This window comes from Hesperophylax consimilis, chromosome 18 (assembly GCF_061612785.1).
Source record: "Hesperophylax consimilis isolate HC1 chromosome 18, BYU_Hcon_1.0, whole genome shotgun sequence".
In the NCBI taxonomy this organism is placed as follows: Eukaryota; Metazoa; Arthropoda; class Insecta; order Trichoptera; family Limnephilidae; genus Hesperophylax; species Hesperophylax consimilis.
In genome coordinates, this window is record NC_142853.1 from 10,078,861 (window position 1) to 10,096,881 (window position 18,021).

Below are 18,021 nucleotides of genomic sequence, written 5' to 3' on the forward strand. Positions count from 1 at the left end.
ATGTGAACAATTAAAACTACAAAATAAAATAATTCAATTGCAAGACCAAATAATTATTAATAATGAAAACTACAGTCAAAAATTAGAAAAAATAATCACAACAAATCAAAACTTAGAAAAATATCAAAATCTCGAAAATAAAACAACTACGAGAAGTTACGCTAACATCACAAGTGGAAAATACACGACACCTAAAATTCCAGTATTCCCCGTTATAATAAAAACTAAAAACGAAAATGAAGACATAAAAGAAACAATCATGAAAAATGTAAAAATATCTAAACTAGGAATCGGAGTAAGTAGCATCAGAAAGACATCAAAAAATGAATTAATAATCAATTTACAAAAAGCAGATGATATGGCCAACATCAAAAATGAAATCGCAAAATTAAAACTTGAAGGAATACAAATTGAAAGCATTGATAAAAAAAGACCGTGCATGATCTTTAAAGGAATCGACGAAAAATACACACATGAAGAATTTATATCGGATCTAATTCTGCAAAATGAAGATATAAAAATAATATATGAAAAGGATCCAAATAAAATAAAATATAAAGGAACAATACCAATTAAAAAATTTCTACAAAAAAATATCATCCTCGAAACCAGTGGAGATTTGAGAAATCTGCTAATTACGAAAAAAAAAGTTAACCTTGGTTTTTACCAAATAAAAGTTGAAGATTGCAACCCTCTAATGCAGTGTTACCATTGCCAAAAATATGGGCACACAGCAGTGCGTTGTCTTCAACTTCCCAACAAACCAAAATGCCTTCATTGTGCGGGTGAGCACAACATTAAAGACTGCAACAGTAAAAACGAAACACCAAAATGCATAAATTGCACAGAACTTAATTTAAAATTCAAAACCACAAATACAACAGACCACAAATCAAATAGCGAAAAATGTAAACACAGGATGAAAATGCTTGCCTTCGCTCAAGAAAAAATTGATTACAATTAAAAATGGCCGATTTTATAATAAAACAAATTGACGAAAAATACAAAATAACCGAAGAAATATGTCAAAATATTACGGAAGTCAATAAATGGTGTATTACAAACAATAACCCATTCTTAATACTACATATGAACATCCGAAGCATAGCAAAAAACCTAGATGAATTCTTGATAAATATTAATGATCTGCATACATCACCCACCTGCATAGTGTTAACGGAAACGCACTGTAATGACAATCAATACATAAATGCGCTACCAAACTACAAAGGCATCGCTACAACAAGACCGATTAACAAAAATAGTGGATTAATTATATTTGTTAATGATGAGTGTGAAATTACTGACATTGAAGAAATTTATATACAATATGTAAACTGTCTAAAAATAGATATAAAATTAAAAAATAAATTATACAGAATTTTAACAGTGTACAGAACGCACAAATCAAACATAATCAATTTTACATACGAACTATGTGAATATCTTAGCAAATTACCGAGAATACTTACTTTTGTTTGTGGTGATTTCAATATAAATATTTCTGCAAACCATCACTCAATTGAAAAAAATAATTTCATAAACATGATGACACACCTCAATTTTAAATCTTTTATTAATAATAACACTAGACAAATTAAAAACCAAACGCCATCATGCATAGACCACATCTGGTGTAATATACATTTGAATGAAATAAAAAATATTAAATCTACTGTGTGGAAAACTAATATAACTGATCACTACGCGTGTCTTATACTACATGATACAAATAGAAAACTAAATACAAAACCCAAATTAAATCTTCCATATTCTCAAATAGACTACAAATTATTAGAAAAATCACTAAAAACTGAAAAATGGGAAGAAATTTTAATAAATAAATGCGCCAACCAAAGTGCATTACTGTTTGAAAACACTTTAAATAAACACGTTTTAGAATCAACAAAAAAAAAAACAAATCGTCCCCAACTCAAAAACAAGAAAAATTAAACCTTGGATTACTCTAGGATTAATAAAAGCCACTAGGAAAAAAAATAAACTTTATAAAATAACACAAAGGCCACTAGTTAACAATAAAATTGTATTATACTATAAAAAGTATAAAAATATACTAACTACACTAATAAGGAAAACGAAAAACGACTACTACTCAAAAATTATAACAGAAGCTAAAGACAATAATAAAAAAATATGGTCAACAATAAATGAAATAATAAATAAAAAGAAAAAATATAAGCACATATCAGAAATCTCAGATGGGGAAATAATATATAACGTACAAAATGACACAAAAAAATGTTGTAATATTTTAAATAACTATTTTAATAACGTGGGAAAAAACCTAGCAAAATCCATAAATAAGACCAATATATCTAATCCACAACAAATAACACAATGTCAAATTAATAAATTTCACCCAGTCACAGAAATCGACATTGACAGAACTATTTCGAAACTAAAAGGAGATTCTGCCCCCGGCTTTGATAACATAGGTACTAAAACAATAAAATCGATGAAAGAATACTTAATTCACCCCATAACACATATAATAAACCTAAGTCTAGCAAATGGCGAATTTCCCAATAACTATAAAAGAGCAATTATAACCCCCATTTATAAAACAGACTGTCGTAAAGATCCACAAAATTATCGCCCGATTTCACTTCTCTCGAATATATCAAAAATATATGAAAAAATTGTAAAAAAACAAATTTGGACATTCTTAGAAGAAAATAAAATAATTAATTATAACCAATTCGGATTCAAAAAAAATACAAGTACTCACGACGCGATAGCAAAAATAACCAACTATTTATATACGGCCCTAGATTCCGATAAAAAATGTCTTGGCATATTTATAGACCTCAAAAAAGCTTTCGACAGCATATCACATAAAAAATTAATAAGTAAATTAAAATCAGTAGGGATTAGTGGAAAAGTCTTAGCATGGATAACTAGTTATTTATATAAAAGACCTCAACAAGTAAAATTACTCAATCAAGTCAGCGATTCAAAATATAGCGACTTTTCAATACCCCAAGGCACGGTTTTGGGACCATTGTTATTTATTATATATGTCAATGATATATTCAATATTTCCAAATATGGAGACATTGTCTCTTACGCTGACGATACAGTCCTACTACTAAAAGCAAACACCTGGTCAGAACTAAATAACATGGCAAATACAGATATCAATGAACTAAAATTATGGTTTGATGAAAACCTGTTGACTTTAAACTCTAAAAAAACTTATTATTTACCATTTTTCATTAAAAAACAAGAAACACCTAAAGAAATAAACATAATTATCCACTCTGTGAAAAATACAGAAAACCACAAATGCAATATGTTATGCACAAACATAGAAAGCAAGACCGATATTAAGTACCTAGGCATAACAATAGACCAGCGTTTAAAATGGTCCCCACATATAAATATTCTGAACAACAGAATAAGGAAACTAACATATATATTTAGATGTTTAAGAGATATTTTAAACGAAAAATTACTTAGAACCACATACTTCGCTTTCTGTCAATCAATTATACAATACGGCATTATAGGCTGGGGCGGTACATATAAAAATCAAACTCAAACAATTTACATATCACAAAAACTAATAATAAAAACCATATTAAAAAAACCCTATTCATATTCGTCCGAACTTTTATTCAAACAATTTAAGGTCAGAAAATTAAGTGCATTATACTTCTACCATGCAACATTACAAATTTATAAAAACTATATTCAAAATAAAATTGCACCCTTTAAAAATAACAGAAATCTTAGACAAACGTCAATACTTCCTACTCCTAAATGTAAAAAAACAATAGGACAGTTCAACCATGAATATCTCGGAGTTAAATTTTTTAACTCATTACCAGAAAAAATTAGAAACATGAATGCAAATATAAACGAATTCAAAAGCCACCTTAAAAAGTATTCCGAACAGTTGAACTGAATCGTACCAAATATAAACAAATATAACAACACCCCCATACACACAAGCCCTGCTTATTTATGGGGGTACATCGAATACTTATATTATGTAATTAATAACCTACTATATTGTGTAATTATATTATGTAATTGTTATATTATGTAATTCGTGTATCTTTTTTTTTACTAATAAAAAAAACTAAAAAAAAAAAAAAAAAATTCTATTATCTTGATTTGTTGGAATCTATGAATGTCGTAATATGCATCAATTTAGGCAGGTGCCTACACTACCTACCAATCATTATGTTGCGTTTTAGTTTTACAACAAAGTATCCGCCTTGTTTCCATTATTTGTTCTAATAGAACCAACACTTTAAAATATAATTAAGCAAGCACTACAACAAACTAACAACAACGCCTGATTATAGCCCCTAGCCGATCCACTTACGCTTAAACAAAGGAGAAATCGGCAAACGATGTGTGCAGTGCATGTCAAGCAGCAAAGGTTCATAGTACCTGCTTACATGTACAATAATTATTCAATTCATAGTACCCCCTCTTTGATCCAAATTAAACATGAACATGCAAATATGCAAATTTTTAATAATATTATGTTTGATTTCTCAATGTAAAGGGTATCGTGTAATTAGGAAGGCACCCACGCGTGTTTAGAAATGCACGCTGACGTTATCGAAAACACGAAAACTATAACAAACACGTATAAACGTTTGCATTGCACTTGCATTTTGCAATGGGTTCGACTATAATTATCGATCAGAGGTGTGAATAAATAACGAACGTTAACCTGACAGATGCTGCAGTACGTTTATATAACACGAGTCTTTATCTATTAGGGAGGTATTAATTATCATAAAGACGCGCGTATTATACATTTACCTTAGTTAAAAAAAATTTTTTTTTTTTTGAAAAATTACAAAATTATAAAAGGTTCCTTTTAATATGAGATTTTGAAACCGAGCCCTTTATTTGACAGTCGCTAATATGATGGCTAAGAGTTAAAATATAGTACCTCCAATTTTGGTCGAGGGACTAACAAAATAAACTAAAGGTAGCCTATTTTGTTTTGGGATCAAATATTGCATCTCCTAAAACTACTGTTCCAAAGATATAAACATATTATATAGTAAATCCTTTTTATTAGCACAGATATTGTAGCTCCTCAACAATAATATTTATATGCTAAACGAAAGTACATGTCATAATATATGGTCGTTTTTTTGCACTTTGGTACCTACCTACCTGCCTGAATAAAGTACGAAAAAAAATCGTGATTGAGGATGTGACGTTTCTTTGGACGAGTTGTATAATTCCTCAATTGAAATTTCAAAAATGTTAAGTAAAATATATGATTTGTAATTAAGTATGTAGGCATTTAAGTACCAAATTACAATTCTTATGATTTTAGAGGAAATTTGTGTTTGATTAAATAAGAGAAAATTAGAAATATACTTTTTTTTGGGAAGCGAGGTCTACCGTTCACAAAACTACTAGTTACTGCACATGTAACTGTATAGCTCTCATTAGCAGAAAAATACAGTAAGCCTCGTGTTGAAAAGGTTATAACGGAAAATTCTCCAAAAGCTACGGAATGATTAATTCGATGGAGGATACAACAAATGTAAAAATGATTTCCTATTCCTACGTGATTTCGAAGATTAGATAAGGCTTAGTGGATATCCTTAGGGTATTTCCTACCGCATAAACTTTCTATAAATCCACGCAATCGTAAGATGTTTGATACCAGATGAATGATTCGACAACAACCTTATTAACAAATACAGGAAGTACAATATTTCAAGAGAATATCTCCGTATTGAGCGAACCTGAAGATTTACCCGCGAATTAACACACCTAACATGTAAAGCAATATTGCAGGTATATATACCACCGCAAATAATACCCCTTATATGGTGATTACAACTTACTACACAGCTCTCGCACTTTCCTCAAAATATACAACAAGCTTGTTGAATAAGCAACCTCACTTTCTACTTGATAAGCAGAATATAAGTGAAAAATAGCTTTTGAGACCGCCAGAAAAAAGACCCAAACAGATATGTCATGTATTAGGAAATTTAAAAGACAATCACTACGTTCTCATATCAAAACGCAAATCGATAACTCATCTGCAACTTGATGTATTACATTGGACTACCTCTGTAATCTCTGCATGTCAATGTCTAAATCAAGGAAACCCACTGTGGCAGGTTACACTTATGATCTAAGATCACATTATGTTCAAGTAGAAAGTTCTAAAGATTGAAATTAACTTCTTCTTCGAATTAAAACCCATAAAAAGCTCATCAGAACTAACGACCATTGTTTATGTAGTAGCAACCAAATCATTTAAAAGTATCACGATTTCAATGTGCAACGCAGCCTTGAAATAATGTTTAAAATTTATAAATGTTTCACTTATTATGAATCATAAAGTCCGTAATGTTCATTATAGTTGTTCTGGGCTGCAACTGCAGGGTGAAAATTGTCCTGAAGATATCCGACCGCCGATTGAAGAAGGCACCAGAAAAAAGAAGATGAAGACCAGAAAGAGTTATAGGTGGTTGACGAGGATTTAGCGAAATTCAACACGATTGCAAGAGTGCAAGAATTGAAACACCTCTGGATCATCAATGTCAGAAATCATTAGATAACTTGCTTGATATGTGTAATGTGCGGTATCGAGCTAGGAACTTTTTGGCCTGAAAGGTGACAGTTGTTCAATCGTCAGACTGTTGACAGGTGCCAGATACCACCCACCAAACTATTCTCATCTTTAGTCAATGAGTTGGCATTCCTAAACTACATTACAGCTGGAATGTTCTGCACCTTTCAGGAAGCAAATCACAGCAAATTTATGTAAACGCCGCCTTATATACGATGCAATTATTATTGTTGAGTTATGATGAAAAAGATGCAGTGGATCATGTTGTATTGTCGATAAGTAAGGATCTGTTTTGCAATACGCATTTAAGATGTTCAACATTTGTTAGGGTTTGATATTTTTTTACTCACGAAAACAGGTCGTTTTTACCACTTGTTATTTTTTCGGCTTGTCAGCTTTTGTATTTTCTGACTTTCCTCCGTAGCAAAAATTCGGTCCATTATTTTATTTATTAATTTTATTCCAGACATTTATACATCCAAGTTCACAAATGTCTAATTTATTATAACTTACATACCTACGTACATTTTTTATTATTTATTACTTTTTCTTTCAATCAATATGGCTCCTGCAATCTAGCTTGAATCTATCAATTGGTGCAGACTTTGGTTGATTGGAGTGGAGAGATTTGGTTGATTGGTTTGGTTAATTGTTAACATGTAATTGTTGGGTTATGTAATATAATGTGTATTTGTCGGGTTAGCTGGAACAGATTTGATGTAACTTATAAGCTATACCTTTTGTACTCTGTATTTTTGTGTAGTAATTTTTTTTTTTGAAATTTGAATTGAAGTACTAGTAAATATTGAATTATTTGGCGGGTTGGAAATTCATTTAATTTCATTAAATTTGAAGTGGAAAAACTCTTCAACGCTGAGCTCAGGTATCATGAAATTTTCCTAGCCTTTTCCGTCAGAAATTTCCAGATCAATGGAATTATTTTTAGCTCACAATATCATTTTCATCGTGTACTGTGAAACAAAGGCTGACAAAATCTGTAAAAACTGAAATGCCAAAAATACGACAATCATCGCAATCTTGTTTGTTACTTATTTTTGATCCAAATCACGGTTCAACCCGATTAGCAAAGTTAGCAAGTTTCAAAATTATGTGTAAACACACAATTATCAGATTTTCTTCCTAACTGAGCGAGCGAAGTCCTATTTTAACTCCACCGTTTTGCATTTCGACTGTCTGTATGTTTTGCTTGTACATTCCGTTTCCGTTTCAAGATGGTGGCAGTTTTAACGGTTTGGTAAAGATTTTTCAAATCGACGTGTTTATTTGGGCTTTTTAGACGTACTTTTGAAATATTATGACCTGAGGAAAGATTTAAAAAAGAATTGTCATTGAGATAGAATTTGACGAGTATAATTACTTATTCGAAATAAAACAAATGTTATATAAATATTGTATTTTATAATTAAGTAGGTAGGTATTTAAATAGGTAGCTACCTACAATTCTTTTGATTTCAAATGAAATTTTGGCTTTGATTTATCAAAGAAGAGAAAATAAGAAACATACTTTTTTTTGACGCGAGGTCTATTCATAAAAAAGTTGATTTCATCGTGAAGTTGACTCTTCTAAAATTCCATCAGGATATTATTCATATTATTGACAAGTAGTTCCTACTCGCTTTAAAGCGTTCCATTCAGTATTATCGCCTGCGGCGGATTCGTTGTTGCCAAATTGTTATTGTTGGACAAGTGCATTGGATTGCATTGTATTTTAAGTGCGGTTGCTGCAACACACAAAACCTGCATTGTGTTATGTGGGGGGAATAGTAATAGCAACCTGTTCACAAAACGAAAGACCCAGATTACAGTGGAAAATGTATTATTCATTAACTAATGTTTACCGAATGTTTAGTAATGTTTTATTTATTTCTTTATTACCAATTCTAACAGATGTATAGGTATGTATTATTATTTTTTTTTCATAAAGTAATATACAAATACAATGGTATGAAAATCAAAATGTAATTATCACGTGATCAGTATTTCTGCAAGATATCACCATTCTTTAACCATCGATCTTCTGATTGGAGTCCTGAGCATATTTGTGGTAAAAATGTAAGTCATTTTGCTGCTGACCGACTTTTTTTTCCTTTGAAAACAAAAACAAAATGTCTACCACATGTCGCCGCTGATCACATTGCTAAGCGTCGGAACGGATCACGTGATACTTGCTATGTCTCGTCTGTACGGTGCTGCTGGAACGAGACGGAGTGCCTATAACGCTATGCGCTATGTTACTCAGGGGCGGCGTGTCATGGGTTTTTTTAATGATATTTTTTTTGATGATTTTAATAATTTTTTTAAAATTTTATAATTGTATGATAAAAATGTCATCGGACATTTACATTTTTACTTTCGGGTATGTTCTGGTACACGCTGTATTAATATTTTCTTTAATAAATAATAATTTAACACTTTAATCAAGTGTGTATGTCTATACTACGGATGTCATTTTAATTTTTACTGTACCTTGTATTCGGATGAAGGAACCATTGGTTCTGAAACATGTTGCTATATATATTTAGCTGTGGTTAAATCTATGTTTTATGATTAGTCAATTAAAAATGGTGCCACAAAATACTGTTAAAATTGTTGAATAAATAATATATAATATATATTGCCGCCACATGCATTTCCACGGCATCCTGTAATATCCTTGAGATTGGTTTATGAACTCACCCATAGATGGAACTAGATTAGTCTATTAGGTCTAGATTAGTATATTACCCACAGATGGCGTTTAGCCGTCGACTATTGTAGAGACATAGTGGATAATAGCTTTCCCGCAGCCAAGTGTGAGAGTAGGTAGTACCCAAAATTACTATCCTCCTTATATTAGCTTAAATACTTGACATATCATGTTAGTATTTTACGTATTCCTGCGCAAATACATAAGTTACCATTAATAATTGACTGAATTATTTGGGATTTCTATAGTTTAAAAGCCCATAAGACAGATAAATCATGGGGTCGTCGGAAGACCCACTTGGTTACAGACATTTTGTTTGACATCTTGGCCTGTCAAGAGATAAATAAGGTGGGAATTTCAAGGTCCATCATATTCTAACCCCCTGTTAATTAAGATATCAGAGGTATCAGAGCCAATCAGAACATTAAAATTACAAGTGTTTTGTTTAAGCCGGAATTTTATTTAATAAAAACATTTGTGAAAATCAACACCTAACTTCTAGAATGTATGATTTTTGTATATTAAAAAAATTGCTTGGCGTTATGCCGCAAACATTTGTCGTTTTTGAGAATGTGATCGGATCTTAAGGCGATGCACTACGTCGTCTAATATTTTAAATTGAGCAGCTATCAATAACAACCCTTACGTAGATGGCGATAAGGTTTAAATTCCCGCTTAACACCATCCACCTGTTTGATTTATGCAAGAAAAAAACATGACCAAAAAGTGCCTTTTATTTTATTTTGTGGATGTTCAGGCATAAATATTTAACTTTTTTTTCGATCATTTTATAAATAACTTAATTTGCCACATTATACAATAAAATCATAACCGAAAATGGGTTTGTGAGTATGAATTTTTGAACTTTAAAGCTGTTTTCATAGGCCTTATACATTATTTTTTTCTGGGCTTATAAAAAGACTTATCTAAAAAATACTGGATTATTTTAAAGGCCAAGATGTATTCTACTCGCAGTATTTAATTAAAGCATCTGAAACATTTCTAGGCGATCAAATTTTCAAACCAAAAACACATGATTGTGCATTACTACGTATGGCATCGCCTTAATATAGAGTTTATCAATTCCCGAATATTGATTTGAAAATCAGAAGAATTAAAACACAATATTATGAAACTAATGCACATTTGAATTAAATGATTTTAAGTACTTATTGAAAATTCACCCTTGCATTAGCACAGGAGTAAAAAAAGAGAAGGTAGTATGACGGTGCACCATCCTTATTTGGATCCTGACGTTAGATATAATTTTCAATAAAATATTTTTGCGAAGATCGGAGGTCGCAAATCGTGAAATAAAACTTCCTTGGCCTTTTTGCAACAGTATTTCCTTTAACGGTTTTACGAGGCAACCAAGTGCTGTATCCGATCATCTTTATTTGTGAGTAAATTTAATATTATTAGTAAGGAGTACTATTTCCTGAAATCTCTCATTAGATATTCCAATAAATTAATCAGTATTTCATGGCCAGCTGTTGAAATAATAAGATTGCATCCTCTTGTACTTCGAATAAGTAGATGATCGCGAAACGGAAATTCGTTACTATGAATAATAATTACTGAAGCAAAAAAGATAAAAATAAACTAAGTTGCTTTTTGTTTTTTACCACTCAAAATATACACCTGTTAAAACGTGATTTTAGCGTGGTAGTATGTCCGAAATAAACGCCCCTTTGGTTTTCCTGATTTTTGGTGAAAACGATTAAACTTTTTCAAAAATCAAAATTCTTTCTTGAGCACATAAACAATTTTAGTAACCCAACTGGGGCCTAAGAATCGAAAGATTTTGCCTAGTTGGTTTTCCTTCAAATCGGTATAAATCACAAATCACACACGGAGAATATTAATATTCTTAATTTAATCTTCAAATTATCTGTGTGATTGTTAAAAATGGGACTGCAGGCATTTAGCGAATGATTTGACAGGTTTCCTAATAGTAAAACACGTGTTCATAAAAATTGTAATATTTTCGAATTTCTTCATTGTGTACTATCAGGGAAAACGCAGGTACATTTTTTTTATTTTTATATTAACTCCACACAGAAGGCCCTGAAGAAAATAATTTCCCTCAGGGCCTATGTCATCTTTGGGGATGCTGTGTGGAGGGTCTTTTTGTGGAGAGGAAGGAGTGAACATGGGTCTTGAAGAGTCCCATGTTGTAGGAGGGAGGAAACACAGAGGCCGGCAGTTCGTTCCACAGCCGAGCTGTTGAACTCAAGAACGAATCGTAGAAGCGACCCGTTCTCATGTGACAAATTTCAACCGTGTACAAATGTTGGGCGCGCGTTTGGCGTGTATCCCGACTACGCACCGGTGCGGAAGGGATCAATGACGCTAGTTCCTCGTGAATTATATGAATTCGTGTTCCGAGATATTATGAATATACTAGGAATAAGTTTACCAAGTTTATTAGAAAACGGTATGCTATCCCGTTTTTAACAGGATTTTAATAAATCAGCAATACTATTTTTTCTCTGTGCACTTCTAGGGATAGATCAGTGATTGTAACATACAAAACAATGTATACCTACAAATGGTAAGTAATAATTCGGAAGCATTTTCTTGGACCTTCGAATAATTATTTACAAAAAAGTACCTACGTATTAAATACAACTAAAAACATTTATTTTAAAATTTAATATGCACAACTAATTGATGTTTATTGCAAATCGCGTTCGTTTATTCAAATATTTATGTAAGTTAAAAAAGTGGACCCATTTAATTATATTGATATTTTATGTAACCGAATTTAACAGTTTGTCAAAAACAAGAAAAATAATAACGTGTGGTTATTCATGGCATGGGTAGCAATCAGGAAGCATTAAATTTAGAATCATTTTTAGAACTAAAGATTAAAAAAACATAATGATAAATGAACAATTCTAGCCATTACATTCCAGCAATCCATTTGCATAATCATGAATAAATCTTTCAGAACAATATAAATTGTTTTCTGATTATATTTACTTTTATTACTTTGATTGTTTATTCGTCTAGTGCCTAGTGTATACCTTATTTGAATATATTATACTGTCAGGATACTGGATGTAACTAAACATTACAGTATTACACGCAGTGATAGACAGGGAGGTTGAAATGCTACACAACTCTATCTAGTACACAGAGAAAAATAAGTATTGCTAATTTATTAACAATAAAATTATTGGAAATCCGGTTAAAACGGGATTTCAGGTGGTTATTAAATTATAGTGTCACATCAAAATTAACTGCTTCGTAAAAAAAAAGAAAATCTGTTCAAGTAATTGTATCAATAAATTCAATCAATTATTGGCAATCCAGTTAAAAATAGAATTACATGACGTTTACATCGTGACAATACGTTGGTATTTTACTAAAAGTTTATTAAGAAGCCTATCAATTCATTTGTTAGGGGCCTGCAATCGCGTTTTGAACCGGATTAGGAATAAATTGAAGAGATTCTTAATAAATTAGTAATAGGTATTCAATATTAGTATTTTTTCTCCGTGCACTGTGAGAAGGACGTACATTCCGCAGTTACTTAAAACCTGACAATATTTGAATTCCTCCTACTTCGGATATGATTTGAGATATTCACGACCAAAACCAGTCCTCCATCATTGCACAAGCAACATTTTCCGCTTACAATGATGGAAGTAGGAGGATTATCGTGATTTATTTTTGGGTATTATGCCGTGATGCGTTTCCTCCTTCTTTAGTCAAGGTTCCGGACAGCATTACAGTATCCATCATGATGACAGATGCCCTGATGATGGACACCGTCACGCTGTCCAAAACTTTGGCTAAAGAAGGAGGAAGCGCAACACGGCATAATACCCCAAAAATAAATGATAATCCTGCTACTTCCACCATTATAAGCGGAAAATGTTGCTTGTGCAATGATGGAGAACATAGTTAGCAAATGTTTGGATCTCTGAACCTGACGCTTTTTTCATTCACTAAGCCGTGCTATGTCTTCCTGGAACTTTCTCGATTCTTCTTATTTTCACTTTCACATCATAATTTATGGTAGTTTATTAAATTGGTTTATTAGTTATTTGTCCAATAGAAGTCTTAGTGTGAAAATAAATGGCACAAATTCATACACATTTATAGCCACAAGTGGAGTGCCACAAGGCTCTCATTTAGGGCCCATTTTGTTTATTATATTCATAAATGACATTGTTGATATATTTACTAACATAAAAGTATTACTTTTTGCTGATGATTTGAAACTTTATAAAGAGATTAATAACATAAATGATTGCATTATATTACAAACTAATTTGAGAAATCTTTCTGAATGGTGCTCTATCAACAAACTTGCATTGAACATAAAGAAATGTCAGTTCATTAATTTTTACAGAATAAATAATCCAATATTTTTTCAATATACATTAAATGATAAAAACTTAAATTGCGTCAGTGAAATTATTGACCTAGGTATATTGTTCGATAGCAAACTAACTTTTGTGTATCATATTAATAACATTATCAATAAGGCTCTTAAGACTCTTGGATTTGTTTTGAGAATTTCAAAAGACTTCAATAATTTAGGCACATTTATCATGTTGTACAAAACCCTTGTTAGATGCCGACTAGAGTATAACTCTACATTATGGTCTCCCTTTTACAATATTCATTCCGATAATATTGAAAAGATTCAACATAAGTTCTTGAAGTATATAAACTATAAATTGCATATTCCTGTAGAAAACATTGATTATAACTACTTACTAGATAAATTGTCCTTATTAAAACTTTCTGAAAGAAGAATAAACACAGATTTAATAGTACTACATAAAATACTTCATTACAAAATTGACTGTCCTGAGTTACTCCAATTAATCAGCATCCACATACCCAAAAGATCTTGCCGAAATTTACTACCCTTTTATTTTTACAACACAAGGACACTGTCTTATCAAAATTCCCCAATTCCAAGACTTCACAGTCTCGGAAATAAATACTCTGATCTGGGAGATATATTTCATCTTAAAAATAATCAATATAAATATTGTTTATTTCAATTCTTTTATAGATCGAGACACAAATAGACATCTATAATTTCCGCAATATATATATTTTTATTTTTATTTTGAATATCTATTTATGTGAGACTTCTTATCATTTTTACTAATGTATCTTATTTTATTATATGCTTTTGTTGTAACATTTAATATTTTTTTTCTTTTTTCGTTGTATTATGTTTCCTTTATTGTTTTAATTTTTTAGAATCTATAATAATTGTGATACTCTACTATTAAACTTTGTGGTGTGTAAAAGCCCATTAGGGCGTGTAATAATAATAAATAATAATAAATAAATAATATATTTTCCTGACACGCTCTGTCCATTCACTCAACATGTCAAAACTATGCGTCTTTTTCTCAAACTTGTTCACCACGCTCACGGCATTGCCTTCTTTTCAGGTACCCACATTCGTAATATGATTATACGTGATTTTTCACACATGCGCCTCGGGGATCTCATATATACTGCATTCACTTTCCTTAGATGTTTTCCTTCCTCTGCCAGTTCCAAACCTCAATGCCAATAACACTAGTGCCTATATTATTTGTAAAATTAACTAAGATATTAATATGTTTTTAATGGATATTTTGATTAACAATTTTCAGAATGCAAATCAATATCTTTACACTACATATAATAATAAAAATATTTTGTTTGGAAAATGTGTAAACTAAGTACTTGTTTAAATTATGCAGCTTTTCTGTCATCGAAATCAAATCACCCCGCGGCAGGAATAGTAAGATTAATTACCAAAATAAAGTAACAACCCGATAGAATTGACAGGTTATCAAAATATCAGAACACCCCGTGGTTTAATCACTTCAGCATAATTAGCAGATATCTATATTATCATTATACTTAACCTGTTGAACGCCAAACACATGTATTAGCTGATAAACTGATTTTCGCTTAAGGCCGCAATCAGTAAATTAGAGTGCGCCTTCAGTGTTGTAGATATCTAACTCTTTATCGCCCAAAGAACACCAAAACGTTACTTGAAATAACTTTAACCGTCTCTAGATCTCTTCTCCATCTCCTTCCCCTCCTCGCTCCTATCAGCGTTACAACATTCTTCAATTGGAGATGCCATAGTCTAACTGGCTCCGGACAACTGAGAGCAGTTAATAACATTAAAAATGTATACATATAGATAATACTAGCCTTGACAACGTTTATCTGCTCGATTGTAAATAAAATAAAATTATAATTTCACATCACAAAGTATCTACTTCGTATGAAAAAAAAACAAAAAATCTGTTCAAGTCATTGTATCTATAAATGCACCGTCGTAGCGTTTTTGCGTGCCTGCACGTCTTGGCGCCTGAGAGATATTTTATTCTTTTTTAAACCCTTAAATGGCTTTTACATGCATTGCAGTACCTCATTTTATTAAAATTTACAATGAAAATATAATATAATACTTATAACACAATATAGTTAACATAAAATATTAGAGTTAAAGGGCTGACAGATTATGATATAAATTCAAAGCGTTTTGTAAAACTTCATAATGCTCGCCATACAATTCCATATAGACCTGTCACACCTAAAAAGATTGTATTACGGCAGGAGAGAGGGTCAGAACTATTTACGGAGCACCGTAATTACGCGGCTATCATCTGTCAAGTGACAGATCCCATACAAAGAAATGATATTCGCGGCAGTTCCCCAATTGACCTGACCCCTTATCCTGAGGAAGATTATAGCGTAGTGTGTCACCCCAACTTATAATACGTATATGCCACGTCCAGATTATGGGCGCATAATATAGCGTAATATGTCTAAGACTTTAACAAAATATAGGTGGGTAACATGAAGTGTGAATAAGTAACATAAAAATAGATAATCTATGTTATGCAGGGTAGGCGTACCTGCACGTCATTGGCATTTGAAGAGTTAACCAAGAATTTTTGGTGGAAGGTCGTAACGGTAACACTAGTAAACATCTAGTGGACTCATTTAGGCTTTGAAACTACGTTGTGGAACATTCATTACCAGTGTCAGGTTTCAAGCATAGCGTTTGACATTCATCAATCAACAGCCTGAGCATTTTGCTAATAGATATTTAGATTATTACACAAAGTCTATATTATTACTTTTAACGACCAAGGAAGCTGTCAGCGGGTTGCAATTAATAATTCAATGCAATTTATCTTTGAATAATGGTGTGTTTGATTACCGATAATGATACATTACCAATATTCATTTCTTGATCGTATTATTCCACGCAAACTGACTACTGACCAATAAATTCTAAATTGGAAAGGTTTTCCGAAATCAAAGATATGCAATAAATCATATCGAAAGTGCAGCCGTGCTATGTACCCCAATATATTATTATTATCGAAATACATTTCTCTTGATTTCCACGTTTTGATTCTAACAAAGGTTCGCTAAATATCAAATAAATAATAACTTACCATCTCCTGTCCACCACTGAAGGAAAAATGAATTAAGATGATTTGCATTATATTGTTATATACACGAAAAGAAATTTGAAATTTAAACATAGAAAATAGATTTCTTAGCGATGCAGAGTTGCAGCATTGTTTCTTTAGCGATTTATTTTCGATTGTATCCAATATTTCGTAATACTAGTGTAGAGGGCTGTAAAGATATTAAGACAAAAAACTTACCACATTAAACTTGTCCATTAAGTTGGTAATCTGTTCCTTGTTGCACATCATCTTGAAGGATACTTCGGCACAACACTGTTGTAACTGTCTCTACGTTAACATTAAAATTCCTTAATCAAGGCTTTTCAACACTGTTTTCTTTATATTTCACATTTCACTCCATTTTTAGTCCATGATTTAACAGTTCCCTAAACAAACAAACCAAAAATTGACGTACTTATACTTGAGACCATCGATCAATGGTAACCAGGCGAGCATAAAGAAGAAGAGGCAAATGTACAGTTTGCCGTAATGATGACATTACAGTTATAATGATTATTTGGCATTACAATTGTGCCCAATTATACCGTCACTCATTGGTGGATATCCAAATCTATTCTCATTCAGTAGTGGAATCCGTAATCGTAAGAAAAGAGCAAGAATTGCGACGAAAGGTAAAACAAAGACTTCCATGGCGCAACTAATTTCAAATTAATCCAATTGGACCGCTCGAAGTTGAGAGCAAAAAGAAACTGATTCAGAAATAAACCACAAAAACTGACCGATTCGTAAAGGATCACAAAAAACACAATCAGGCTCAATGTCTTCTGGTAAAAGCATAAATAATAAGCCGGCAATATGTATGGTCATACAGATACTAGGAAATCATAATGGAACACGTCAACGTGTTAATAATTGGCAGTTTCCCTTTCATACGGATAACTATTATTACTGAATTTTGAGTATGTACTTTGAATTCAGTAGGAATGTTTGCACTGCTTATTATTAGCAAGTTTTTTATCGTTATATTTGATTTTATTACGTATACATTTTAATCTTGAACAGCTTTTTGTTGAGTTGAGTGTTTGTTTGTTGAGTCATTTATGCAATTGATGTCATAGATTCTGTTTACAGCGGCCAAGGAAGGATTAAAACAGTTTTTATCATTTACCTGAATGTCAAAAAACAGTTTATAAACAAGTTCTGCTGAGAAATTATTATTATATAGTCAACTTCTATCAACGGTTTGATAATATCTTTAGAAGGCAAAACAGATGTCAATCGTAGTAATAATAATT

The 18,021-nt window shown here is 31.6% G+C and overlaps 1 protein-coding gene across 1 annotated transcript in view; it reads right to left on the reverse strand.

Moving 5' to 3' along the window:
* Positions 1–17,773, reverse strand: part of DAAM (disheveled-associated activator of morphogenesis-like protein) — a 160,546-nt gene extending 142,773 nt beyond the window's left edge. The window contains exon 1 of the mRNA XM_089642543.1: positions 16,964–17,773. Within this exon, the coding sequence (XP_089498669.1) occupies positions 16,964–17,014 (51 nt within the window). The 5' untranslated portion in view covers positions 17,015–17,773. The remainder of the gene's footprint in view (positions 1–16,963) is intronic.
* Positions 17,774–18,021: the final 248 nt, after the last annotated feature.